At 55.6% G+C, this 27967-nt stretch overlaps 1 protein-coding gene across 1 annotated transcript in view; it reads left to right on the forward strand.

Moving 5' to 3' along the window:
• The first annotated feature begins 251 nt into the window (after nucleotides 1–251).
• NIPAL2 (NIPA like domain containing 2) overlaps nucleotides 252–27967 on the forward strand; it is a 34403-nt gene continuing 6687 nt past the window's right edge. Inside the window, exons 1-7 of the mRNA XM_064154036.1 lie at nucleotides 252–486; nucleotides 13226–13294; nucleotides 13961–14132; nucleotides 19024–19083; nucleotides 22160–22281; nucleotides 23916–24012; nucleotides 24866–25001. Of these exons, the coding sequence (XP_064010106.1) occupies nucleotides 274–486; nucleotides 13226–13294; nucleotides 13961–14132; nucleotides 19024–19083; nucleotides 22160–22281; nucleotides 23916–24012; nucleotides 24866–25001 (869 nt within the window). The 5' untranslated portion in view covers nucleotides 252–273. The remainder of the gene's footprint in view (nucleotides 487–13225; nucleotides 13295–13960; nucleotides 14133–19023; nucleotides 19084–22159; nucleotides 22282–23915; nucleotides 24013–24865; nucleotides 25002–27967) is intronic.

Raw genomic sequence — 27967 nt, forward strand, 5'->3', positions numbered from 1 at the left:
CCCAGTTTCAGGTCTTCATACAGGGGCTTGTGTCCAGGTCTCTGCGGTACAGGCTCTGTTTGTGATGGCAGCACCTGGCTTTGGGGTGGGGTTAAGATGTGTGGGTTGGGTTGGGGTTTTTTTCTGAGGGGGGCAGGAGGTTCCCTCATCAGGCTAATTGGTGCTAGCTGTTGGCCTGAGGGTAGACAGGTGGTGGTGGGATAAAAAGGGGGTGGAGATAGGACTTCTCCTTGCACCAGTGTGGATATAGCTTGGTGGGTGCTGCTCAAGGGAATGTTCAGCACAGCCTTTCTTGTGCCAGCTCTGCATTTTGTGGTGTTTTGTGTCATGGGGCACAGACCAGGATGGGCTGGGGACTGTCCTGTTGGAGAGCAGCAAAGGGGAAAGGGATCTGGGAGTGTGCTGGTGGACAGAAGGATGCCTGTGAGCCAGCAGTGTGCCCAAGAAGGCCAAGAGCTTCCTGGAGTACATCAGAAGGGCTGGGGGGTAAGTTGAGAAAAGTTCTTTTTCCTCTCTGCTCTGCCCTGCTGAGGCCATGTCTGGAATTTTGTGTCTAGTCCTGGGCCCCTCAGCTCAAGAAGGAGCTCAGGGAACTGCTCAAGAGCACCCAGCCCAGAGCCCCAAGGCTGCTGCAGGCAGAGAACATCTCCTGTGAGGCCAGGCTGAGGCAGCTGGGGCTGGCAGCTGGCAGCAGAGCAGCCTGAGGGCTGCCCTCAGTGTGTGCTAAAGCTGTGCAGGGCAGTGTCGGGAGGACGCAGCCAGGCTCTGCTCAGGGCTGTGCAGTGACAGCACAAGGGGCACTGGGGACAAGCTGGGGCAGAGCAGGTGCCAGGGGTACAGGAGTGGGAACTTTGTTGCTGTGAGGGTGTGAGAGCCCTGGAGCAGGCTGCCCAGAGAGGCTGTGGAGTCTCCTTCCCTGGAGCCTTTCCAGACTCTCCTGGATGTGTTCCTGCATGCCCTGCCCTGCCCTGGCAGGAGGCTTGGGCTGGCTGATCTCTGGAGGTCCCTGCCAAGCCCTGACGTTCTGTGGCTGCTGTGATGTGTGTGGCACAGGAGTGTTTAATGGTGCACTACGACCAGATGAAATCTGCTGTTACCTGGAGCATTTCCTGACCAGCTCCTGTAATTTTGGGTAGTGAGTGTAAGAAGCTACCACATGTGGACTTTGTTCACTCCACAGAAAGTGTTTGCAATTGCCTCAGTGTCATGCTTGTTTAGCTCCCTCAGCACTTCTCCATTAGCTCCCAACAGAGCTGTTTGTGGGCAAAAGTACTTTGCAGGACTGTTTGATGGTTCATTATCTCCACTGTTGATCCTGGGCTGCCTGTATCCGAGTGGGTAGCTTGGATGCTGCACTCCCATAGCTCAGTATTTCCTGTGGCTCTGTAGCCCTGCGTGGGGCTGCTCAAGTGCAGGAGCTGAGCTGGAGATGGAAATTCATTTAACTCCTGCTCCTTTCTCTTAAGGAGCTCAGAGTTATTACTGGCTGCCCAAGCACTCACCACAAGAGGCTGTTTTGCTTTGTGGCTTGTGGCAATAAATCATTAGGGCTCTGGATTTGAGGTTTCAAACGCTGACAGCTCCTTCAGATGGATCTGTGGCCTCTTGTCCTGTGACAATATATCACAGCTTGCCATGGCTCACAGATGCAGGTGGCAGTCTGTGCAGCCAGCAAAACTGCTCTGTGTGGTCTCAACAGCAGGCACTGCTGCTGCCCTCAGGTGGGATGAGAAATACCATGGATTAAACACATCCCTGTGGGGTCTTTTGCTGCCTTCCATCGTAGATGTGAGGTTTGTATTCCATGGGAAGTGCCACAATTAAGGCTTTTAAGCTCATTCTCTTCAAGGAGAAAGTCTTAAGTGTTTCAACCTGTTCCACCTTACTAAGGGTGGGATGTTTAGTGCCATTGAGTCTCAGCAAGATGAGACCAAGTTAGGAGCAGGAGTTGGAGGGCAGGAGAGCCCTGCAGGGAGACACTGACAGGCTGGATGGGTGGGCAGAGGCCAAGGGGATGAGATGGAACAAGTGCAGGGTTCTACACTTTGGCCACAACAACCCCAAGCAGCACTCCAGGCTGGGGCCAGAGTGGCTGAGAGCAGCCAGGCAGAGAGGGAGCTGGGGGTGCTGGGAGAGAGGAGCTGAAGATGAGGCAGCAGTGCCCAGGTGGGCAGCAGAGCCAATGGCATCCTGGGCTGGCTGAGGAGCAGTGTGGGCAGCAGGACAAGGGAGGTTCTTCTGCCCACCCCTGTGCTCAGCACTGCTCAGGCCAGCCCTGGAGTGCTGTGTCCAGTTCTGGGCTCCTGAATTGCAGAGAGATGTTGAGGTGCTGGAAGGTGTTTGGAGAAGGGCAGCAAGGCTGGGGAGGGGCCTGGAGCAGAGCCCTGTGAGGAGAGGCTGAGGGAGCTGGGGGTGTGCAGGCTGCAGCAGAGGAGGCTCAGGGCAGAGCTCATTGCTGCCTGCAGCTGCCTGCAGGGAGGCTGTAGCCAGGTGGGGTTGGGCTCTGCTGCCAGGCACCCAGCAACAGAAGGGGACACAGCCTCAAGTTGTGCCAGGGCAGGTCTGGGCTGGATGTTAGGAGGAAGTTGTTGGCAGAGAGGGTGATTGGCATTGGAATGGGCAGCCCAGGGAGGTGGTGGAGTGGCTGTGGCTGGAGGTGTTGAAGCCAAGCCTGGCTGGGTCACTTAGTGCCATGGTCTGGTTGGTTGGGCAGGGCTGGGTGCTAGGCTGGGCTGCATGATTTTGGAGCTCTCTCCCAAACTGCCTGGCTCTATGCAATGCCAGTGAGTTCCTACCACTTTTGTACCTGTTTTAGAAAAGTGAGAACAAAATACAGACATGGAAGAGGATTCCTGGGAAGTCTGCTCTAGAAAACAGGGTGGGGGAGATGCTAAATTAATAAAGAGAGGAAGGTTTCTAATGGGGTTTTTGCATGTGCCTGTCTCAAAATAGTGATTGAACTCCCCAGTTCAGTGTACTGTAGGGCTCCAAAGAGACCACCTTGTGGCCTTCCAGTGTTTTAAGGGGCCCTACAAGAAAGCTGGTGAGGGACTTTCTAGGGTGTCAGGTAGTGACAGGGCTGGGGGGATGAATCAAACCTGCAAGTGGGTGGATTGAGATTGGATATTAGGAGAAAGCTCTTTGTGCTGAGGGTGGTGAGACACAGGAACAGGTTGCCCAGGGAGGTGGTGGAAGCCTCATCCTTGGAAGTATTTAAGGCCAGGATGGATGGAGCTCTGAGTAACCTGATCTCCTGTGAGGTGTCTCTGGCCATGGCAGGGGAGTTGGAACTGGGTGGCCTTTGAGGTCTCCTCCAGCCCTGACAGCTCTGTGATTGTGTCACTAATATATAAATGAGGATTCCTGCCACTTGTCAGGAAGTGGGGGCAGAAAACAAATGGTGCAGAGGTACTGCACAACCTGCTAGTGCAGAAATGGGCTTTGGACTGCTCCCAGAATGGTGATTGATGGAAAGAGCACAGCACAGGTTCTGCCTTGCATCCAGCTTAGCCACTAACGTGAGCCATAGGCACTGCTCTTCAGCACAGGGATCCAGAGCAGCAGGACCAGGCAGAGTCTGGAGCCAGCAGGACCAGGCAGAGTCTGGAGCCAGCAGGACCAGGCAGAGTCTGGAGCCAGCAGGACCAGGCAGAGTCTGGAGCCAGCAGGACCAGGCAGAGTCTGGAGCCAGCAGGACAGGCTGAGTTCTCCTTTTCCCTTCCTCACCACTGAGTACCCAAGACCAGACATGGGACAAGTTCGATTCCCTGCCCTGCTTTGGAGGTGTCAGGGTTAAGTACAGCACCTTGCCCTTCCTGCTCCCAACTTTCATACTGCTCTGAAAATAACAGAGTTTACTTTGGCCATGGCTGCTGTGTTGGTTTTGGTGTCTCACAGCCACACCCAGGAGCTGCACACCTGCAGCAGAGGAGGCTCAGGGCAGAGCTCATTGCTGCCTGCAGCTGCCTGCAGGGAGGCTGTAGCCAGGTGGGGTTGGGCTCTGCTGCCAGGCACCCAGCAACAGAACAAGGGGACACAGTCTGGAGCTGTGCCAGGGCAGGTCTAGGCTGGCTGTTAGGAGGAAGTTGTTGTCAGAGAGAGTGATTGGCATTGGAATGGGCTGCCCAGGGAGGTGGTGGAGTCACCATCCCTGGAGGTGTTCAAGAAAAGACTATATGAGGCACTTAGTGCCATGGTTGGGTTGACTGGATAGGGCTGGGGGATAGGTTGGACTGGCTGAGCTTGGAGGTCTCTTCCAGCCTGCTTGATTCTGAGTCACATCCCTGTCCATCTCCAACAGTCTGCTGGATCTGACAAACCCCTGTTTGAAGACATCCAGAGGCTCCAAATGATGCAAGCAGAATTTTGACCAACCTCAGAATGCAAGGCTCTAGAAAGCTGAGCAAAGAGCAGACTGAGCACTTGGCCCTGGCTGACCAAGCAGCAGAGGCTGCAGTTGTTCCGCTCCGGGGGTTGCTGACGTGTCCAGGCTGCTGTGCTGGTGTCTGTGGTGTCACCATCAGCTGTCCCAGGAGAGTGGCATGTGCTGATGTGAGCAGCTGGGAGATGTGCTTTCCATTCTGTGAGTAATGTGGACTTTGAAATGTGCTGCCAGCAGCTCCAGAAGGCAGCCTGCTGGATGTGCAAATGGAGACCAGAGCCAGAGCAGGGATGCTAAGACCCTTGGCAGTGGTATTTGCAGAGTGTGCTGGAAAGTAAATAGCCAAACCCAGCAGCTGTGTAGTGCTGGGGTTGCAGGCACACCAGTCTAACTCCATCCTTCTCCATGGCTGAGTAATCTCACCTAGGCTAGAAGCTCCCTGGTGTGAACCCTCTGCCCTTAGTGAGGACCTGAAGAGACCTTTTGGAACTTTGGTAGAGGGAATGCACAGGATGACTGGGTGGACAAGAGGGATGTTGAGGCTCTGGAGCCTGTCCAGAGAAGGGCCTGGAGTGGCTGGGCTATGAGGAGGGGCTGAGGGAGCTGGGGGTGTGCAGGCTGGAGAAGAGGAGGCTGAGGGAGACCTCATTGCTCCCTGAAGGGAGGATGGAGCAAGGAGGGGGCAGCCTCTGCTCCTTGGTGGCAAGAAACAGGCCCAGAGGAAATGGTTCCAAGCTGCAGCAGGAGAGGTTCAGGCTGGATCTCAGGAGATATTCCCTCACTGGAAGGGCTCTCAAGCACTGGAATGGTCTGCCCAGGGCAGTGCTGGAGTCACCATCCCTGAAGGTGTTCAAGCACTGTGTAGAGCTGGCACTTAAGGCTGTTGTTTGGTGTTGCCCCTTCAGTGCTGGCTCAAGGGTTGGACTGGATGAGCTTTGAGGTCTCCTCTACCTGGATGTTCTCTGTGAGCCTGACTCTTGGCTGAGGCCCTGCTGGCTGCCTGGCTGTGTTCCCCTTTGGATCCTGCTGCAGAGCCTCTCATTCTATGACTCTACAATCATGAGTGCAGGGTTTGGAGGGAATCCCTCCACGTGTGGAAGCAATGACTCAGGGCAAAGCAAGTGCTGGGCTTTGCACATGGCTTCTTCCTGCTGGCTGAACTGAATCAGGGACATAGGAGCAAAGATCCTCTGCTGGGCAAGCCTTGCTCTGGCTGACATTTAATGCCCTAGAGCTAAATCAGCTCGGTGGGAGCTCCAATCCCCACCAGAGCCTTAGCCAATGTGTCCGATGACTTCGCAGTCATCCTGCTCAAAACAGACTCACTGTGCCAGCTAATATGGATTGCATTTGAGGCTCTCTTTCTTTCCAACAGCCCAGGATATCTCTGCTGGGAAGAGACTGCTGTGGAAAACAGCCCAGCTCGAGGGTTGTGTACATAGCAAACCTGGACACAGATAATTAATGAACCCCCAGTAAAAGCCTGGCTTTGTTTGTGGGGGCTGCAGCTCAGGAGCAAATAGAGCAAGGCTCCACTGCTCTGAATCTATCATACTTTAAATGTTCTTCTTCCATCTTTGTGAGGGCTTTTGTCCTTTGCTTGGCTTTGGGGTGTGTTGTGGTTTGGGGTTCTTGATTTGTTTTCTTGGTTGGTTTTTTGGCTTTCCTTTGTTTTTTGTTGGGCTTTTTTGGTTAGTTGGGGGGTGTGGTGAGGCTGTTAGTTGGGCTCTGGGGGGCTTGTTTGGGTTCTCATGGGGCTTTTGGTTGGGTTGTGGGGGGCTTTTCTGATGGGGCTTTTGGGTGCTGGTGGGGATTCTGGTTCTGGTGGGGCTTTTGGTTGGGTTGTGGTGGGGGGGTTTTGTTCTGGTGGGCCATTTAATTGGGTTGTGGGGGGACTTTTGGTTGGCTTGTGGGTGGCTTTTTGCTCAAGGGGGCTATTAGTTGGGGCTGTTTTGGCCTTTTGTTTTGGTGGGGCCTTTTGTTCTGCTTAGCTCTTGGTTGTGGCTTGGGGGGGGGCCTTGGTTGTGGTTTGGGGGGGCTCTTGGTTCTGTTGGCTTGTACATGATTTTTTGTCTCCTTTGGAACTGCCACAAGGTTCTTGTTGTTAGAAGCCAATAAATACACCAATGCCTTTCCTGCCCCCTCCTGCAGCGACAGTCTCTTGCTCCCTGCAGTGGCTGGAGCACCCTGACTGCTACCACTCGGTGCCTGTGCTAGCATGCAGGGCTCACTCAGGCAGCAGGACAAGGTAGTGTCTGCAGGAGCTTCAGTCAAACAAATCACAGGGGCTTTCACCAGAGCAAGACTGCAGCCCCATCTCTTGACTACTTGCCTGCTTTGGGCCCAGACTGATTTTCTCCCCGCTGGACTGTGTGGTGTGATGTTTTGGGATGGTGGTGAAAGAAGAGTTGCTCACATGGAGGTGTTTTGGTTATTGCTGAACAGCACTTCCACAGCATTCAGGTGGGGTTTGTTTCTCACACTGTCCCATCCGTGTACTTGCTGGAGGGGCACAGGCAGCTGGGAGGGGACACAGCTGGGACACCTGACCCCAGCTGACCCAGGGGATGCCATCAGGTGTCCTGCTCAGCAATAAAAGTGAGCTGCCCAGGGAGGTGGTGGAGTCACCCAGCCTGGCTGTGTTTCAGGGTAGTTTGGATGTGGTGCTCAGGGCTCTGGTTTAAGGTGAATCTTGCAGGGTAGGGTTCTAGGTTGGACTTGGTGATCCTGAGGGGCTTTGCCAGCCTGCATGGTGCTGTGACTCTGTAGGGGAAAAGCAGGGCTCCTTGTGTCAGGCCCCATTCTGAACTACTACCAATGCTGTAAAGCAGGTTACAGCTCCTAGCACAAAGGTAAAGTGTCCCAGCCTGCATCTCAGGCTGCTGCGAGAAGCTCGCATACGAGATCACTGCTTTGGAGCTCATTTGTCCTCCCCAGGTCTGCACCTTCCAGTTGTGGCCAGAAATCTCTGCAGGTTCAAAGCATCCAGAGGGGTGTTGGTGCATGCACCCACAGACACCCGTGGGGGGGATGCCAGGGAGCTGGCAGCTCCTGGTTTTGAATTGCCACTGATACTCCAGCACCTGTTTGTGTTCAGATGAGTGCTGCTGTTCTGCCTTCTGCAGTGGTTTCCTTGCATCAGGAGCTCTCTGTAAATGATTAACACTCCCCGTGGCAGGGAGATGAGGAGAGCCAAGTGTGTGAGGTGCAGGAAGGAGAGCAAGGCACCAAAGCACAGCCTTTGGGCTGCCCACTGCTTGATTTCACATTAAGTAATTCTGTTAACAGATGGATCTAACCTCATTCTGAATGCACTCAGATCTTCCTCTTTTTCTCCTCCCCAGCTGTTACTCTTGTTGGAAGCTGTTCTGCAGTGCCACTGGCTTGGAAGTGTCCTCATTTCCAGACCATGTTTAGCCCATGCCCACCAGTTGGGTGCTGGCACTCAGGAGCTGAGCTGCTATAGAATCAAGCAGGTTGGAAGAGATCTTCCAGCCCAACCTAGCACCCAGCCCTGGCCAAGCAACCAGACCATGGCACTAAGTGCCTCAGCCAGGCTTGGCTTCAACACCTCCAGCCACAGCCACTCCACCACCTCCCTGGGCAGCCCATTCCAATGCCAATCACTCTCTCTGCCAACAACTTCCTCCTAACATCCAGCCTAGACCTCTCCTGGCACAGCTCGAGACTGTGTCCCCTTCTTCTGTTGCTGGGTGCCTGGCAGCAGAGCCCAACCCCACCTGGCTACAGCCTCCCTGCAGGCAGCAATGAGCTCTGCCCTGAGCCTCCTCTGCTGCAGGCTGCACACCCCCAGCTCCCTCAGCCTCTCCTCACAGGGCTGTGCTCCAGGCCCCTCCCCAGCCTTGCTGCCCTTCTCTCAACACCTTCCAGCACCTCAACATCTCTCTTGAATGGAGGAGCCCAGAACTGGACACAGCACTCAAGGTGTGGCCTGAGCAGTGCTGAGCCCAGGGACAGAATGAGCTCCCTTGTCCTGCTGCCCACACTGCTCCTGAGCCAGGCTGGCTGCTGGGAGGGGGTTTGCATTTCTGTATCACTTTAACTAGTAAATATTTGTACTGTGCTGTGTGTACATGAGCTTGTAAAGTGTGCCAAGCTGGAAGCTTAACCTCCAGCTGGCTGAGATCTATCTGGTGAGCTTGGAGGGGAACTGGGGGGTTGGGTAACACCCAAACCAGCACATGGCTGCCCTTTTCTCAGGGGCTTGTGTGGCTGATTGCAGTGGCACTAGAAATGACTCCAGCAAGATCTGTACTGCAGTAAGGAGAGGGAAGGAGCTGCCTGTGCTTGGTCTGGGGACACGTTTGCATGGCCACACAGAGGGAGCAGTCTCCAGCAGCACTCTGTGCCTTCTCCTGCAGCCTGATGTACTCAGACGTTCAGCCCCCTTCCTTTTGAGCCTGCTTGCTTCCCTGAGCACAGCTCTCTACTTGGCAGGATATGAAATGATACACTCCAGGTCCCCATCAGCTTTGCATCCCCTCACTGGCTCTCAGTTTAGGGGTCCAGGGAGCCAGCAGGGAGAGGAGCAGCACTGGCAGATAAGGCTGCTCCTGGGCAGCAGTGAGGGAGAATCCCTGAGCCAGCTGGCTGTGGTGTAGAAGCAGCTGGACAGGCAGTGCTGACCTGCTTCTGTTGCTGCTGAGGGACCTGGAAGCTGGCAAAAGTCTGTAATCCCATCCTTGCTCTTCCTGGGGTGGTGTTTCTTTAGTTGCCATGGAGAAGTTCTGTGGTGGTGCTTGATCAAAGTCCTTCCATTAAGGTGTTATCAGCTGTGAGTGAATAATGTAGAGCCTCTGCTAAACAGTCATTAGAGAGGTTTCTATGTGCAGTGTTAAAAGCATGGAATGGTCTTTCACTATGCAGCAAAACATCCCAGGCTGCTCACCTGAGGAAGGCTGTGAAAGTCCCTCCTGCCTCTGGCTCAGCCTCCTATTTTCTTCTCATTTTTCCAGTTCTGTTTCCTGAGAATTAGAAATTGATATTTAGGGCTTGGGAGGGTTGGTTGTAACTCTCCCCCCAAAAAAAATCTCATAATGCTTGCTGATGTTCTGGTGGGTGGGTGTGATTGTGTATGGCCTGGAGGAGCACAGCCAAAGGCACTTGAGAGCATTGCACAAGTCAGAGCAGTTCATTAGCCCCTATGGGCCCACTCCAACCACACGGGGTTCAACCATGCCAAGGGCAAGGTCCTGTACCTAGGTCAGGGCAGTCCCAAGCACAAATCTAGGCTGGGTGAGGAGTGGCTGAGGAGCAGCCTGGAGGAGAAGGCCTCAGGGGTGTCAGTTGGTGCCAAACTGGCTGGTTGCTGGAAGCCCAGAGTCAGCTGCATGCTGGCTGCAGCCAGAGCAAGGAGAGCAGCAGCACAGGGAGGGGTTGCTCTCTGTGTGCTCTCCCCTCCTGCAGCACTGCCCCCGGTTTTGGTGCACCCAACACAAGAGGGACATGGAGCTGCTGGAGAGAGTCCAGAGGAGACCACAAAGATGAGCAGAGGCTGGAGAAGCTCTCTTGTGGGGACAGGCTGGAAGAGTTGGGGCTGTCCAGCCTGGAGAAGAGAAGGCTCCAGGGAGACCTTAGAGCAGTACTTTCCAGTACCTGAAGGGAGCTACAGGAGAGCAGGGAGGGGGCCTTTGACAAGGGCTGGGAGTGCCAGGATGAGGGACAGTGGATTGAAGCTTGGTGGGGGCAGATGCACAGCCTCAGCCCATGGTCTGTGTTCCTGGGGCTTGTCTAGAAAGCACTGCAGAGCTGGCAAGTCACTCCCGTGGCTGGTTCCAAACCACACTGAGGTGAAAGAAATCAGATTTCTGTGGTGGGTTTTAACTTGCTGGGAAAGCTAAGGGCAGGATGCTTTTGGGAGCACTGGAGGGATGTATCAGCAGTTAGACATCTGGGGTCCAACTACGTGGCCTGCACAGTCAGGCAGATGTCTTGGTGATGAAGGGGGCTTGCATTTCATGCCAACTGTTTTGAGGGTTTGAGGCTTCTTGCTGTAGACTCAAGTCCTGAGCTGCCTGCAGCAGCACCAAAGTTGTGTCTGTGACTGAACTCCCTCACGGAGCTGTGTCTCGGGGCTCTGTGTGGGAAGCCTGCAAGGCTGGGAATGCTGTCACAGCTGGAAACTGCGGCCGGAGAAGGTCGCTGTGTAACTCGGCAAAGCTGCCTCCCCACCGGCTCCCTCCAGCCGCCGAGGGATGCTGGATGGCAGGCACGGCACAGGTCCTGGAGATGGGGCGGGAGAGGAGTGGTGGCCTCCAGGGCAGCGCAGCAACAGGTTTCGTTTGAGGGTGAGCTGCCTCCTGGTGCAGGCTCTCTTGCAGGCAGGCAGGCAGGGGTTGGGTGCAGGCTGCCTTGCAGGCAGGCAGGCAGGGGTTGGGTGCAGGCTGCCTCTCAGGCAGGCAGGCAGGGGTTGGGTGCAGGCTGCCTCTCAGGCAGGCAGGCAGGGGTTGGGTGCAGGCTGCCTCGCAGGCAGGCAGGCAGGGGTTGGGTGCAGGCTGCCTTTCAGGCAGGGGTTGGGTGCAGGCTGCCTCGCAGGCAGGCAGGCAGGGGTTGGGTGCAGGCTGCCTCGCAGGCAGGCAGGCAGGGGTTGGGTGCAGGCTGCCTTTCAGGCAGGGGTGGGGTGCAGGCTGCCTCGCAGGCAGGCAGGCAGGGGTTGGGTGCAGGCTGCCTCGCAGGCAGGCAGGGGTTGGGTGCAGGCTGCCTCGCAGGCAGGCAGGCAGGGGTTGGGTGCAGGCTGCCTCGCAGGCAGGCAGGGGTTGGGTGCAGGCTGCCTCTCAGGCAGGCAGGCAGGGGTTGGGTGCAGGCTGCCTCTCAGGCAGGCAGGCAGGGGTTGGGTGCAGGCTGCCTCTCAGGCAGGCAGGCAGGGGTTGGGTGCAGGCTGCCTCGCAGGCAGGCAGGCAGGGGTTGGGTGCAGGCTGCCTCGCAGGCAGGCAGGCAGGGGTTGGGTGCAGGCTGCCTCGCAGGCAGGCAGGCAGGGGTTGGGTGCAGGCTGCCTTTCAGGCAGGGGTTGGGTGCAGGCTGCCTCGCAGGCAGGCAGGCAGGGGTTGGGTGCAGGCTGCCTCGCAGGCAGGCAGGCAGGGGTTGGGTGCAGGCTGCCTCGCAGGCAGGCAGGGGTTGGGTGCAGGCTGCCTCGCAGGCAGGCAGGCAGGGGTTGGGTGCAGGCTGCCTTTCAGGCAGGCAGGCAGGGGTTGGGTGCAGGCTGCCTCGCAGGCAGGCAGGCAGGGGTTGGGTGCAGGCTGCCTTGCAGGCAGGCAGAGTTTTCCTAGCCTGAGTCGCAGTGTGCTGTTCTTTTCTCTCCTCCGTTGAGCACTGCTGTGCATCGGAGCCTGCCTTCTGGCTTAAGGTGCCCTTTGTTTGCCGAAGTCTTCAATCTGCCTTTCCTCTTTGCTGCATCTCTCTGCCCTGTTGTTTGCCTTAGCGTTGCCACGTCTGGCTGTGACCCTGTCCAAGCCACTTGTGCCGTGCTGGAGCTGTTACTGCATTGTTCATCTCCCTGAACGGGTCCGCCTGGGACTTGACCTCCTACGGGCATTCTGCTCTGCTTGCACCCGCAGGGGTCTGCCCAGCCCCGGGCCGGGGAGCTTGCTGATGCCAGCATGTTAAGCCCAGCACATTAACAGCTGTCAGTGCAGTGTGTACAACAGCAGCAGTGCTCCAGTGTGAGCACTGCAGTAACACGACCTGAGCGCTGAAGGGGAGCTTGGAACCCAGGCTGCCACTGAAGTTGCCTTGGTCGTGCAGACACTCTGCTCCTCCTCCCGGGCAGACACGGGAGCTGGCCTAAGTTAGGCAGAAGGGGCACATCTGCAGGTGTTTGTCAGGACCCTGGAGGCAACCACGACCCTGCCTGTCCCTATGCACCTCCAGGGCTTCCCCACCCTGCTCATGGCTGAGGACCCCATTTCAGCCTCTGCTTCAGGGATTCAGAGAAGGGTTGAGGTTGGAAGGGACCTGAAAGATCATCTCCTCTGAAGCCCTGCCATGCCCAGGGACACCTCTCAGCTAGACTCAGCTGCTCAAGGCCTCATCCAGCCTGGCCTGCAGCACCCCCACCAAGGAGGCAGCCACAGCCTCCCTGGGCAGCCTGGGCCAGACTCTCACCACCCTCACACTCAACAACTTCTTCCTCAGCTCCACTCTAACCCTGCTCTGCCTCAGCTCCAAACCATTCCCCCTTGGCCTGTCTGCAGACAGCCTCAGGAGCAGTCCCTCTGCAGCCTTCCTGCAGGATGCCTTCAGGCACTGGCAGCAGCTCTGAGGTCCCCTTGGAGCCTTCTCCACTGCAGGCTGCACACCCCCAGCTCCCTCAGCCTGTGCTCACAGCAGAGCTGCTCCAGCCCTTGGAGCATCTTTGTGGCCTCCTCTGGCCTCACTCCAGAAGCTCTGTGTCCTCCTCCTGCTGGGGATACCAGAGCTGGAGGCAGGATGAGAGGTGAGGTCAGAGCAGAACCAAGAGGCAGAATCCCCTCTCTTCCCTGCTGCCCACACTGCTCTGGCTGCAGCCCAGCACACAGCTGCCTGCTGGGCTGTGTGAGACTGAAGGTGTCATGCTGAAGGACAAAACAACCACCTGCTGCACTGGGGTGCACTTTCCATTCCCAGATGTTTATCAGCTCAGTCCTAGCTAACTGTGCAGAGATGCTGATTTCTCATTTTGCTGAGTGCAGCCTGGCAGGGCCTGCACTGAGGAGCTGCAGTGAGTGCAGGATCTGAAAGTGCACTAAATTGCTGCTGTTTGGGTTCTGATGTGCCCTCAGAAACCATTACACTGCTCTTCTTAAAATGATCAGTGGGTTTGTGTTGCTTTGTTTTGTCACCTTACAGACTCAGCTCCTGGGAGTTCTCCTTGCTGCTGCTTCCAACGTTCTGATCAGTGCCTCTCTGAGCATCCAGGTACGGAATGGTCCAGTTTGTGCTGTAACTTATGTTGCAGTTTGTTTTGGTGGTGACATTGGGAACACAAATTTTCCTGCCTGTCATAAACCTGCCCTCTCTCTAACTGTGGTTCAACAGTGCCCTGCTGTAGTTGTTGGCAGTGTTGGTAGCTCTGAACCTGTTCTGTGCTGTGATTCTCAAATGGGGGCAGGGTATAAATTCACAGCTCCCCTCCTTACAATGTACCATACAGAAATACCAGCTGTGACCTGCTTGTGGTCTGACTGGGCATGGATGCACGGAGTTGTTCTGGTTGGGAAAGACCTCCAAGAACACTGAGTCCAATCATAGAATCAGCCAGGTTGGAAGAGAGCTCCAAGCTCATCCAGCCCACCCTAGCACCCAGCCCTGTCCAGTCAACCAGCCCATGGCACTAAGTCCCCAGCCAGGCTTCCTGCCTCGGCAGAGAGCTTGGACTCAATGATCTCTGGAGGTGCCTTCCAACATCTAAAGCGATGCTGTGATCTCGTTGAGGATGCCCCTGCTGACTGCAGAGCAGGCTGGACTGGGTGAGCCCGGGAGGTCGGTGCCAGCCCACCCTGTGTCCCTGTGCACTTGTGTCCGCCCCAAGGCGGCAGCAGGAGTCTCCCTTTTCCTCTCTCTTCCTAACCATTGACGTTCCAGAAGCTCGCTCATCTCCGCCTGGCTCGCCGGGCAGAGCCGAAGCCCTACTACAGGAGCAGGCTGTGGTGGTGTGGAGCTGCCCTCCTGGGCCTGGGAGAAGCTGGCAGTTTCTCAGCCTATGGACTTGCCCCCATCGCCCTCGTCGCGCCGGTGGCATGCGTGGCTGCCGTAGGTGAGCTGCTTTGCTGCGTCCTGCTTGGCTCCTCGCTGGGCGCTTGTTTGCGGCTAGAGGGAGCCGCGGATGCTGTGACGGTCTGGCAGTTACCTGTGCCCCACTCCTCTGAAGTCACCCAGCTTAGACTCAGCCAGCTGCAAGTTGCAATGCAGTGTGCACTTGCAGCCCAGAGAGCCAAGCAGAGCCTGGGCTGCAGCAGCAGCAGTGTGGCCAGCAGGACCAGGGAGGTGATTCTGCCCCTCTGCTGTGCTCTGCTGAGACCCCACCTGGAGTGCTGCATCCAGCTCTGGAGCCCCTGGGACAAGAGGGCTGTGGAGATGCTGGAGAGTGTCCAGAGCAGGGCCAGGAGGATGCTCAGAGGCTGCAGCAGCTCTGCTGTGAGCACAGACTGAAAGAGTTGGGGCTGTGCAGGCTGGAGCAGAGGAGGCTCCCAGGTGACCTTCTTGTGGCCTTCCAGCATCTGAAGGGGGATACAAAAAAGCTGGGGAGGGACTTTTGAGGCTATCAGAGATTGACAGGACTGGGGGGAATGGAGCAAAGCTGGAGGTGGGGAGAGTGAGGCTGGAGGTGAGGAGGAAGTTGTTGAGCAGGAGAGTGGTGAGAGGCTGGAATGGGTTGCCCAGGGAGGTGGCTGAGGCCCTATGGCTGGAGGTGTTTGAGGCCAGGCTGGCTGAGGCTGTGTGCAGCCTGCTCTAGGGTAGGGTGTCCCTGGGCATGGCAGGGGGTTGGAACTGGCTGCTCCTTGTGGTGCCTTCCAACCCAGAGCATTCTGTGATTCTCCCATAAAGAAGCACACATGTAAAAATCCAGGGTTCTGTTGTGCTACTGCAAAGAGTGGGCAGGGCAATACCAGGAGGAGGCTGTGGGGAAAAAAGAGAAGTCAGGCTGCTGCTCCCTGTCCACAGCTGGGATAGCTGGGGCTGAGCTCTCAGCCCTGCACATGCTGGAGCTCATTCTCTTGCTACTGACAGGTGAGAACGTTTGATGATCTGTCTCCAGCTCTCACTTTCACACTTGGAAGTGCAGCTGCAGTGACTGCTTCTGCATGGGAACCCAGGGCAGAGGAGTTCTGTTCCCTGTGGGTGCCCAGCTGCAGTGGCAGCAGGGAGCAATTTAACAAAGAGATAGTGGAGGAAGGAAACTGCAGGCAATTTACTGTACCCTCTCCTGTTAAACTCTTGCAGCATTTGGGAGGAGCAGGTCCAAAGAGGAGGCTCAGGGTTGTAGAAAAGGTTCCTCAAAGGAAGGAAGGAGCTACTACCTCAGGTGAAAATGTGAGTTGATATGGCACATCCCAGCGTGATATTGGTGGCAGTAGTTACATCCTCAACAACTGCAGGCACTTCCAGATGGCTCTGAACATAAAGGGACAGCAGAGCCAGTGGCATCCTGGGCTGGCTCAGGAGCAGTGTGGCCAGCAGCACAAGGGAGGTTCTTCTGCCCCTGTGCTCAGCACTGCTCAGGCCACACCTTGAGTGCCTGAGGAGACCTCCAAGCTCAGCCAGTCCAACCTAGCACCCAGCCCTGCCCAACCAACCAGACCATGGCACTAAGTGCCCCAGCCTGGCTTGGCTTCAACACCTCCAGCAATGGTGACTCCACCACCTCCCTGGGCAGCCCATTCCAGTGCCAATCACTCTCTCTGCCAGAACTTCCTCCTAACATCCAGCCTGTGTTCTGTGCTCACAGTCTCTCCTGGGTCTGTGTCCTCATCTTGGTGCTTCACCTTCCCTCCTACTTCAGTTTTTCCTCCAGTCCCAGATGGCCCTAATATATATTCTTAAACCCTCTCCTATTTTTAGGCTTGTCTACATCTCACACACCATGAAGAGCATTAATTATACAGAGACCCTGCCAAGCTCCTGAGCTCTTGTGCATCAGCATCTCTCTGCAGCAGGAGCCTGCTGCTTTGGAGTGCATTATTAAAGCAGACAGGCTGAGTGACAGGCTTCATCATCTGGCTGCATTCCAGCACCTCCTGTGCCCACTGCCAGCCTCAGAGACTGTGACTCCATTTTTCATCTCCAGAGAAATAGGCAGTAGAATTTGGGGCATAACTCATCTTGCCCCAGATTGGATGCCGGTGCTGGAATTGAGCCCTGGGTTGAATTTACTGAATGCAGAGAGCCCAGAGAGTGGGGCACTGAAAAATAAGAAATCACTGAGGCAGCAGCAGCACATCAAGCAAGAGGTCACAGGCTCCCAGGATGTCAGGAGTTGGAATAAGCTCATCCAGTCCAACCCCCCTGCCAGAGCAGGACCATCCAATCTAGCTCAGGGCACACAGGAACACATCCAGACAGGCCTGGAAAGGCTCCACAGAAGGAGACTCCACAACCTCTCTGGGCAGCCTGTGCCAGGGCTCTGGGACCTCTCCAGTCAAGAAGTTTCCCCTTGTGTTGAGCTGGAACCTCCTGTGCTGCAGCTTCCATCCATTGCTCCTTGTCCTATCCCAGGGAGCAGTGAGCAGAGCCTGTCCCCCCCTCCTGACCCCCAGCCCTCAGTTATAGACATTGATTCAATCCCCTCTCAGTCTTCTCCAGACTAAGCAGCCCCAGGACCCTCAGCCTCTCCTCACCAGGCAGTGCTCCAGTCCCCTCATCATCCTTGTAGCTCTCTGCTGGACTCTCCAGCAGATCCCTGTCCCTCCTAAACTGGGGAGAACAAAACTGAAGGCAGTACTCAAGATGAGGTCTCACCAGGGCAGAGCAGAGCAGGGAGGAGAACCTCCCTTGACCTGCTGGGCACACTCTGCTTAATGCCCCCCAGGACCCCACTGGCCTCTTGGCCCCCAGGGCACATGGCTGTGCCATGGATGTTCTCCCCCAGCACTGCCAGGTCCCTCTGCACAGGGCTGCTCTCCAGCAGATCTGTCACAGCAGGTCTTTGCTGTGACAAGTGGCTGTCAAGGTAGGTTGGCTGAGGTGGGGTTTGGGAGAGTGATGACAGCACAGGGACAGAGCAGTAATTAATTCCTGCACTGTTGGATCAGTGCTGCTTGCTGCTCCCCTGGCTTTTGTTCTCTCTCTTCTCTACACCCAGGTAGCTCTGCTGTGGTGTTGCCTGGATACTGGAGGTGGCTCTCCAGCAAAGCTGTCATTGAGACATTGAGTAAGGAGAACTAAGGCAGGTTACCTCCAGGGTGGCATTTTCAGCTGGAGCCTCTTCCACTGCACTTTGCATCTGCAGAGATCTCCACCACTCTTGTTACAGTTCAGATTTGCGACCTCTGCTCTGATTTTCACAGACTCCAGTGCCAGTCCTCAGCTTGCCTCTCTGTAGCTCTATCCAGAGTGCATCTAGGAGCTAACAACAAATTAGATGTTCAGTGAGAACAACAGAGGTAAGGCAAAGATGGCTGCAGAAGAAGAAAAAAGGAAAGGCTGCAGGTTTATCTCAAGAATGAGCCAAGGATTTCAAGCTGTATGCAGGAGCAGCAGAGCTCTGGCAACAGCATCCCGTGGTTTAGCCTCGGGGTGGCCCTTCCTGGGCAGAGTCTTTCTCTGAGGTTTCTGAATGACTCTAAAACTCTGTGAGAAGAGGCTGAGGGAGCTGGGGGTGTGCAGCCTGCAGCAGAGGAGGCTCAGGGCAGAGCTCATTGCTGCCTGCAGCTGCCTGCAGGGAGGCTGTAGCCAGGTGGGGTTGGGCTCTGCTGCCAGGCACCCAGCAACAGCAGAAGGGGACACAGCCTGGAGCTGTGCCAGGGCAGGTCTAGGCTGGATGTTAGGAGGAAGTTGTTGGCAGAGAGAGTGATTGGCATTGGAATGGGCTGCCCAGGGAGGTGGTGGAGTGGCCGTGGCTGGAGGTGTTGAGGCCAAGCCTGGCTGGGGCACTTAGTGCCATGGTCTGGTTGGTTGGCCAGGGCTGGGTGCTAGGTTGGGCTGGATGAGCTTGGAGGTCTCTTCCAACCTGCTTGATTCTATGATTCTGTGATACTGACACACCTCTGCCAAAGGCTTTTCCCCAGTTTTTTTACACAGGCCTTATTCAGCCTCTTTTGCTTCTCCTTAGAGATAGATGCTCTGGTGTGGTGTGCTGCAGCAGAACCATCTCTCCTAAGTGGCCCAGCACTCTCATCCATCTTAAGATGAAGCAGCCCAGTTCCCTTCTTCCTTCTCTGGCACATGCCCACACTGAGCTGCTTACCGTAAAGCCTGCCCAGACCACCACTGTGCCCATCCCAGAGCGGCAGGGCTGGGGAGGTGCAAGAACTGAGCAAGGGGAAGAGTCACCCAGGGAACAGGAGGTCATTTCCAGGGCTCACTCCCATTTTTTTTCCTTCATCATAACAAGTCACTCTGCAAGAACATGTCCAGAGCTCCTGGATGAATCAGAATCACAGATGGATGGTAGAGAGCCTGATTCTTCCACCTGCTCATCAGGAGGCATCACAGCCACTCTTGGTCCATCCAAATACTCTGCTTTTGCAATGCCTTTCTTCCTCTCTGTTGTGCTGCTGCTACTTTACTTATAAGCCTCTACTGCATTTAATTCTTGAGAGGCAGCATTTTATCCCTCTATGGAACAATGTACCTTGAGCAAGTCCATGCAGTGTGCTGGTGGCAGAAGGAGGAGTGAAGCAGTGAGGCTGATGATCATTTCCTAGCTCCTCCTGACACTTCCACTCGCAACTGAATCAGAGCAGCTGAAGCAGCATCTGCATGGGACATGGGATGGGCACTGCCTGTCCCCAGCCACACAAGAGCCTACTGGCTGTGTTTAAAGGCTTACTGAGGGTTGTTTGGCTGCTGGAGTGGGCTTCTGGCTGCTTGTATCACGGTGTGGTGCAACAGCAGATATCTTTAAACTTGGCCTGGAGCAGCTTTTTGGCTATAGCACTTGATATGCTAACAAATACATACTAAAAGCCTTTTTATTTCTGTTACAGGCAGTGCACTTATTTCTGCCTTCTTCCTAAAGAGGAGCATGAGGGCTGCTGATGTATTGGGTAAGTGAGGGTTTGCTGGTAGGGACATGTGTGCCACCATATGCTCGGCAAGCTGCAGCTCTCACACAGCCCCCCACCTTCACACTCCCACTTTCCTGAGCAAGTGCTCCGAGGCAGAGCCTCTCCAAATTGGGAAGAAGTGACAAAAAAGAGAGACAGAAGCCTCAGTGCATGTGGAAAAGGCTACATTCCCCAACCCCCTGCTCTCATAACAATAACTCATTCCTTATGTGTCCTCATTGCTCAAATGCATTTATTTCCCTTGCCTATTTTTTGCCTCCGAGGCTGTTTTTAGTAGCATCTTCCAGGAGTACAGCAGAAATTCAACACAAACAATGGAGTTTTGGAGCTAATCTTTTAAACACAAGAGTTGTGGGGTGGCTTTTTTTTGTTGATGGGTTTTTTTTCCCCTTACTGCAGAGACATTGCACAAAAATTCAAGCTCAGTTAAAAGCAACAACTTCCCTTTTGGTATGAATTTTGTCACTTCAAAGAGCAAGCAATCCTACTGTCAAGTGTTCTACTGGGTAACTGTAAGAGCATGTCCACCTTTTCTCTCTGTCATAGAGTCAAGCAGGCTGGAAGAGAGCTCCAAGCTCAGACAGCCCAACCTAGCACCCAGCCCTGCCCAACCAACCAGACCATGGCACTAAGTGCCCCAGCCAGGCTTAGTTTCACATCCAGGCACAGCCACTCCACCACCTCCCTGGGCAGCCCATTCCAATGCCAATCACTCTCTCTGACAACAACTTCCTCCTAACATCCAGCCTAGACCTGCCCTGGCACAACTTGAAGCTGTGGCCCCTTGTTCTTGTTGTCCAAGATGGCTTTTGCATCTCAAACCTGCCCAGCCTGACCACCAAGCCTATTTCAGGCTGTGGCCTTCATACGGAGCCCCTCCAGCTGGCACAGCACACCCACGGTGTTGCCAAAGGGCACACCAAAGTGGGGTTCCCAGCGCCTAGGCTCGGTCGTGCATCCTGTAGGGAGGACATCCCAGCTGTTCCCATGAACAGTTTTGGAATGATCTGCTCAGAGCTGTGCCAGGAATGCTATAGGGTCTTTATTTAGGCTGGGGATCCAAGCTTGCCAGCTCAGCTGCCGCCTTCCAGACCCCCTCCCCTCCCGTGGCTGCTGCCGTGTCCCCGGTGGCCTCAGACGCTGTGTGTTTCTCCAAGCAGCGCTCAGCACTGACTCAGTTCGTTTCTGCCGAGCTCAGCCTCACAAGGAAGGTTTAGCAATGTCGCTGCATTCCACAGGAGTGAGCTGTGCGGTGGGAAACGCGGGGATGGGTTTCGTTGCAAGCGCTCAGATACAGCACAGCTCTTGCTCCGCCGAAGGCACTTTGCGCCGTAGCAGCGCCAGCGAAGCCCTCCCCATGAGCTTTTGTTTCGTGCTCCTCAGCCTTGCTCTTCCACACCTATTTATAGGGTTTTTTTGCCAAGAATGTTAAAGACAACTTGAATTTTAACAGGAAAAACCCACCAGAGTTTCGCTTCATCTCCTCCTCACTCCAGCAGAGTTCATGCGCTCAGGCTGGGCTCCCTTCGCGCTCGCCAGCTCCCTGCGCGTCTGCGCTTGGCAGCTGAGTGCCCGCAAGGCAGAGCTCCCAGGGGGCGTATTAAAAGCACAGTAATGTGAAGCTTAACCCTGAAAAGAGACCCTGGCAGCCGGTGGCTGAGCAGCCCTCTGCAAGTCAAGCTTTGATAGAGCCCTTCACAGATCTGCGGCTACAACAGGGAGTGCCCAAAGCCTTGGCTTCGTGGCAGCCTGCACTGAGCGCTGGATTGGAAGGAGCAGGGGGGACCCCCGTGGAGGTGTGTGTGGCATCCCCGTGGCAGTGTGTGCAGGACCCCCATGGAGGTGTGTGTGGCATCCCCGTGGCAGTGTGTGCAGGACCCCCATGGAGGTGTGTGTGGCATCCCCGTGGCAGTGTGTGCAGGATCCCCATGGAGGTGTGTGTGGCATCCCCGTGGCAGTGTGTGCAGGATCCCCATGGAGGTGTGTGTGGCATCCCCGTGGCAGTGTGTGCAGGACCCCCATGGAGGTGTGTGTGGCATCCCCGTGGCAGTGTGTGCAGGACCCCCATGGAGGTGTGTGTGGCATCCCCGTGGCAGTGTGTGCAGGACCCCCATGGAGGTGTGTGTGGCATCCCCGTGGCAGTGTGTGCAGGACCCCCATGGAGGTGTGTGTGGCATCCCCGTGGCAGTGTGTGCAGGACCCCCATGGAGGTGTGTGTGGCATCCCCGTGGCAGTGTGTGCAGGATCCCCATGGAGGTGTGTGTGGCATCCCCGTGGCAGTGTGTGCAGGATCCCCATGGAGGTGTGTGTGGCATCCCCGTGGCAGTGTGCGCAGGATCCCCATGGAGGTGTGTGTGGCATCCCCGTGGCAGTGTGTGCAGGATCCCCATGGAGGTGTGTGTGGCATCCCTGTGGCAGTGTGTGCAGGACCCCCATGGAGGTGTGTGTGGCATCCCTGTGGCAGTGTGTGCAGGACCCCCATGGAGGTGTGTGTGGCATCCCTGTGGCAGTGAGTGTGGGACCCTCACGGAGGTGTATGTGGGAGCCCCGTGGTGATGTGTGTGGCATCTCCATGGCAGTGAGTGTGCACCCCACGACTGCAGGGCAGGTCAATGGCTGGTGCAGGTCTCCATGCCCACACTGGCACAGTGATGTTTGCTGCAGTGTTGAGGACTCAGCTGCCTGCCTGCCTCAGCAAGCAACTTTTCCTTTGGGTTTATGTGGCCTGCTTGGTACCTGTGAGAAATGTGAAGGACCAATCCCTCCTTTGGTGTGAGAGCTGAGCGTATTGGGAGGTGCACTGCTGGCTTGGAACCCTCGCTCAGGAGGCTTTGCTGAAAGCTTTTTTCCATAGCTCCAAAAGTTCTCTGAGTCTTTCAGAAACCTTGCACTGGATAAGACCACAAATGCAGAGCAGCCCAATTACCCGATTCGATGGACTTAGGTACATCTAGAAACTCTTTCCAGCTCAGGGATGGTGCTGAGTACCAGGGAGCAGAAGCTTTTGTGTTTTAGTGCCAAGTGTTCTCAAAAGAATGTGTCCTTTTCTCTGGAGGAGGAGCACTGGCACTGACAGGCACCTACTTGCTGGTGGCGTTCGCTCCAGCTGCCCCCCAGGAGCTGACAGCAAGGCGAGTCCAGAAGTGCCTGGTGAGCTGGCCTGTCCTGTTGTGCTTGGTGAGTATCTGCTCCACACCACTCCCCAGCTCAGGGCTTGGTCTGCCTGGGGAAGAGAAGACTCCAGGGGGGCCTTAGAGCTGCCTGCCAGTAGCTGAAGGGATCCTGCAGGAAGGCTGCAGAGGTGTAGGACAAGCAGCAATGGATGGAAGCTGCAGCACAGGAGGTTCCACCTCAGCACAAGGGGAAACTTCTTTATTGGAAGGGTCCCAGAGCCCTGGCACAGGCTGCCCAGAGAGGCTGTGGAGTCTCCTTCTGTGTAGCCTTTCCAGGCCCATCTGGATGTGTTCCTGTGTGCCCTGAGCTAGATTGTGTGGTCCTGCTGTGGCAGGGGGCTTGGACTGGATGAGTTCTTTGGGTCCCTTCCAAGCCCTGACACACTGTGAGCCTGTGTCTAGAGACAGGCCAAGGGGGATTGGTTTGAAGCTGAGGCAGAGCAGGGTTAGACAAGCCAAGGAAGGAATTTTTCAGTGGTGAGACTGGCACAGGCTGCCCAGGGAGACTGTGGCTGCCTCCTTCCTGGGGGTGTCAAGGCCAGGCTGGATGAGTCCAGCTGAGAGGTGTCCCTGGGCATGGTATGGAAGTTGGAGGAGATGATGTCTGAGGTCCCCTCCAAACCTAAGCCATTTAGGGTTATTTGGCTTTCTCCTGATGTACTGGCAGCAAAAATGAGGAGCCATTGTGTGATGCTGAGAGCAGATCTCTGGGTCATCATTGCACTCTCCAGGCTGGACCTACACTGTGTGCCACAGGAAAGCCCCAGTGGTGCAGGATTAACAAGCATGGAAAGATGTGGGGTGTTGGGGGGCTTGAAGGAAAAGCTGAATACTGAGCCTGCTTTTATTGCCTCTGTGTGTTCTTGCCTCTCTGTCTGCACAGCTAAGTCACAGGGCTCTCCTGGAGTGTCAGGGATTGTGCTTTCAAAGGGCAGATCACCTATGCTCTTGGCTCTGCTTTTTTCTTCCATGTCCCTCTGTTTTATCCCCATTGTTTTTAGCCTGAGTGAAAGAAACTGTGTATGGAGTCAGGGTGTGGAGAGGCAACCTGCTACAGTGCTCCTGAGGTTAATCTGAACCTGGATTTTAATTCAAACACAGAACAGCCATTGGGGTTAAAGTAGCTGTAGATGAACTCCAAATGCCGTGCATCTTCTTGGATGTATTTAATCAGTATCAGGAGCAAGACCAGAGTGAGGAGGAGGAGGAGGAGGAGTTTCTCCCTCTCTTTTCCTCTGGAATGCTAAAAATTCAATATTTTTATTGATGATCTGGACCAGGGGATTGAGTCCAGCATCAGTAACTTTGCAGATGACACCAAGCTAGGAGCAGCTGTGGGCTGTTCTTCAGCCCCGGCAACCACACCACTCAGCTTGGCATCATCTGCAACAACATATGGGTGGGACAAGAAAAGGAAAAACTAAAGAAATCAGGTTAAGTTACTGTGAGAGGAGAGAGGTGGCAGTAGTTTGACAGCTCAGCCAACTGGCACTAGGGGAAGCTGTTAGGAGAGGATGCTGAAGTAATTCACCTTTGAGCTGCCAGAGCAGGGGGAATGAGTGGGAAATCTCCAAGAGGTTGGGTGGAGCATTTGTTGCACAGCTTCACAGCTCTGACTTCCTGCTCTGTTATTTCCAGATCTTAGAAATTATCACCTTCTGCATTCTGCTCTACCTCCACAAGAGAAAGGCTGTGAAGCACCTGCTGGTTCTGCTGCTGATGGTAGCACTGCTGGGTAAGAGCGATTCACTCTGGCGCCCAGGCTGGTTCTGTGGCTTTCACCTGTAAATGCTCCCTTAAGACATCAGCTGCCTCCTGTGAGGGTTAAGACCTCACCCAGAGCTCAGCCTGTCCCTTACACATGTGCACACCTGCACACACACAAGTCCTACTCTAGAAGCATAGAATCAAGCAGGTTGGAGGAGACCTCCAAGCTCAGCCAGCCCAACCTAGCACCCAGCCCTGGCCAACCAACCACACCATGGCACTAAGTGCCCCAGCCAGGCTTGGCTGCAACACCTCCAGGCACAGCCACTCCACCACCTCCCTGGGCAGCCCATTCCAATGCCAATCACTCTCTCTGCCAGGAACTTCCTCCTAACATCCAGCCTAGACCTGCCCTGGCACAGCTTGAGGCTGTGTCCCCTTCTTCTGTTGCTGCTTGCCTGGGATGTCACAGAATAGCAGAACTAAGCAGGTTGGAAGAGGCCTCCAGGATCATCAAGTCCAGCCTGTCACCTAACCCTTCTCATTAACTCATGGCACTAAGTACCTCATTCAGCCTCCTCTTGAACACCTCCTGGGATGGAGACTCCACCACCTCCCCCGGCAGCCCACTCCAATGCCAATCACTCTTTCCATGAAGAACTTCTTCCTAACGTCCGTCCTGAACCTGCCCTGGCACAGCTTGAGGCTGTGTCCTCTTGTTCTGCCCCTGGGTGCCTGGAAGAATGTCACCAAAGCCTACCTCAGTGTCTTCTCAGCTCATCAGCTCTATGGCTCTGACCTGCCACTTTGTCCCCCCTCCCTGACACCTTGGAGGGGCTGCTGTGAGCTGTGCCCTGCTGATGTCTCCTCTTGCCCTTCAGCGTCCGTGGCTGTCGTTGCTGCGAAGGCTGTGGCCAGCATGGTCGCCCTCTCTGTGCGAGGCAAGATGCAGCTCACAGACCCCATTTTCTACATCATGATTGTCTTGATGGTGGCTTCCTGTGCTTTCCAAGTCAAGTGAGTAGGAACTCATCTCCTAGATTCCACCTACGTTTCATCCAGCAGTTTCATTCTCTACTATCAGCTCCAGATGCAAGTTGCACTCAAAGGCAAGAGAGCCCTGGCAGAACCTTGGCAGATGCACAAATTACCTGCAGTTGGTTGTGTGGATTGTCAAGGCTTTGTCTGATGCATGAATTGCCTACACTTGGTTGTATTGATTACTCCTTCCTCTTTTCCCCCCTCTTCCTTCCTCTTTTCCCCCATCTATCTTCCTCTTTTCGCCTCCATCTCCCTCCTTTCAGCACCACCTCCCCTTTTCCACCATATCTGTCCCTTTTCCACCTCACACTGCATTTCCCCCTTTCCCCCCCTAAATCCAGAGCACTTGGGTTCTGTTGGAGTGTCCTCCCATCTCAGGTGTGACCATTTTGTCCTCCCTTACCACTCCCCTTCTTAATCTGCCCAAAGAAAGGGAGAAGCCCCAAGTTGTGCCCAACTGGGCAGAGTGATCCTCCTCCTGTCATCACTGATGCGTCCCCATGGTGTGCACTGGGTGAATGGGAAGAGGACAGAGGCTAAGGGGCCTGGTGGCCCTCTGGATTGGTAGGAAGAGGCTCAGTGGTCACTCTAATGTCATCTGAACAGAGAGTCCATTGCCTTTCACAGAATCAGGACTTTACAGGTTGGAAGGGACCTCCAGAGATCATCCAGTCCAACCTCCCTGCCAAGGCAGGATCCTGGAGGGAAGTTCACACAGGAATGCATCCAGGCAGGTCTGGAAGGTCTCCAGAGAAGGAGACTCCACAGCCTGCCCTGGCAGCCTGCTCCAGGGCTCTGTCATCCTCACTTCACCTCCTGTTGAGGTGAAACCTTCTATGTTCCAGAAACATTTAGCTTGGGAAAGACCCTCAGGATTGCCCAAGGTCAACCCAGAGTCCTGCTCTGCAAGGTTCAGTCCTTAAACCACATCCCCAAGCACCACATCCCAACAACTGTGCTAGGACAAGGAGCAATGGATGGAAACTGCAGCACAGGAGGGGACTGGAGCACTGCCTGATGAAGAGAGGCTGAGGGCCCTGGGGCTGCTTAGTTTGGAGAAGACTGAGAGGGGATCTAATCAATATTTATAAATCTCTGAGGACTGGGGGTCAGGAGGGGGGGACAGGCTCTGCTCACTGCTCTCTGGGATAGGACAAGCAGCAGTGGATGGAAGCTGCAGCACAGGAGGTTCCACCTCAGCACAAGGGGCAACTTCTTGACTGGAAGGGTCCCAGAGCCCTGGCACAGGCTGCCCAGAGAGGCTGTGGAGTCTCCTTCTGTGGAGCCTTTCCAGGCCTGTCTGGATGTGTTCCTGTGTGCCCTGAGCTGGATTGTGTGGTCCTGCTCTGGCAGGGGGGTTGGACTGGATGAGCTCTTGGGCCCCTTCCAACCCCTGACATCCTGGGAGCCTGTGACCTCTTACTTGATGTGCTGCTGCTGCCTCAGTGATTTCTTATTTTTCAGTGCCCCACTCTCTGGGCTCTCTGCATTCAGTAAATTCTGAGTCTCCCTCTCCAGAGACCCTCAGAGCCCATCTGGATGTGCTCCTCTGTGACCTGAGCTAGATTATATGGTGCTGCTCTGGCAGGAGGACTGCTCTGTGCTGCTCCCTCCGCTTCAGGTGCTGACAGAAAGCTTCAGTAATCTCCTCTGGGCTGCTCTGGGTGTTTCCTTGCGTGCTGCTTTTCCAGCAGAGGAGCCAAGGCAGCTTGCTCGTGGCAGAGCAGAGCATTCCCACATGGAACCCAGCGCAGGCGTTGCTGCGCAGAGCTGCTGCGTGCCGGACTCGGGAGCTGCCCTGCAGCAGATTATGAAGCCATCTCCTGCCAGCTTCCCTCCCTGGGAGAACAGCTCAGGAAACAACAGCTGCCTGAGTGGGGAACTGCTGAATTCACCTCCTCGCCTTCTTGCCAGGCTTTTCTTCCTTCCTTTCTGCCAGGTCTACATTGAAACAGAAGTAAAGCAGTGCTGGTTGTGCTGCCTGGGCTCAGGGTCTCTTTGTCTGTCCTCTCCTGGCCATGTTTGCTAGAAGAGGCAGCCTGGGGTTTTGCATTCTCTCTGTGTCCCTTCTGATTTGGTTTGGCTGCTGTGGGTCAGATCAAAACAGCCTGTGCTGGAAACATCCTCCTGGATGCAGTGCTGGGCCTGGGGGTCACTGCTGTGATTCTGTTCTGTGCAGGGTAGCAGAGCCCTGCAGAGGGACCTGGCCAGGCTGCATGGGTGGGCAGAGGCCAAAGGGATGAGATGGAACAAGGCCAAGGGCAGGGTTCTACACTTTGGCCACAACAACCCCAAGCAGCACTACAGGCTGGGGCCAGAGTGGCTGAGAACAGCCAGGCAGAGAGGGAGCTGGGGGTGCTGGCAGAGAGGAGCTGAAGAGGAGGCAGCAGTGCCCAGGTGGGCAGCAGAGCCAATGGCATCCTGGGCTGGCTCAGGAGCAGTGTGGGCAGCAGGACAAGGGAGGTTCTTCTGCCCCTGGGCTCAGCACTGCTCAGGCCACACCTTGAATGCTGTGTCCAGCTCTGGGCTCCTCCATTGCAGAGAGATGTTGAGGTGCTGGAAGGTGTTTGGAGCAGGGCAGCAAGGCTGGGGAGGGGCCTGGAGCACAGCCCTGTGAGGAGAGGCTGAGGGAGCTGGGGGGGTGCAGCCTGCAGCAGAGGAGGCTCAGGGCAGAGCTCATTGCTGTCTGCAGCTGCCTGCAGGGAGGCTGTAGCCAGGTGGGGTTGGGCTCTGCTGCCAGGCAGCCAGCAACAGAACAAGGGGACAGAGCCTCAAGTTGTGCCAGGGCAGGTCTAGGCTGGATGTGAGGAGGAAGTTGTTGGCAGAGAGAGTGATTGGCATTGGAATGGGCTGCCCAGGGAGGTGGTGGAGTGGCTGTGCCTGGAGGTGTTGAAGCCAAGCCTGGCTGGGGCACTTAGTGCCATGGTCTGGTTGGTTGGGCA

Source organism: Pogoniulus pusillus, chromosome 14 (assembly GCF_015220805.1).
Source record: "Pogoniulus pusillus isolate bPogPus1 chromosome 14, bPogPus1.pri, whole genome shotgun sequence".
In the NCBI taxonomy this organism is placed as follows: Eukaryota; Metazoa; Chordata; class Aves; order Piciformes; family Lybiidae; genus Pogoniulus; species Pogoniulus pusillus.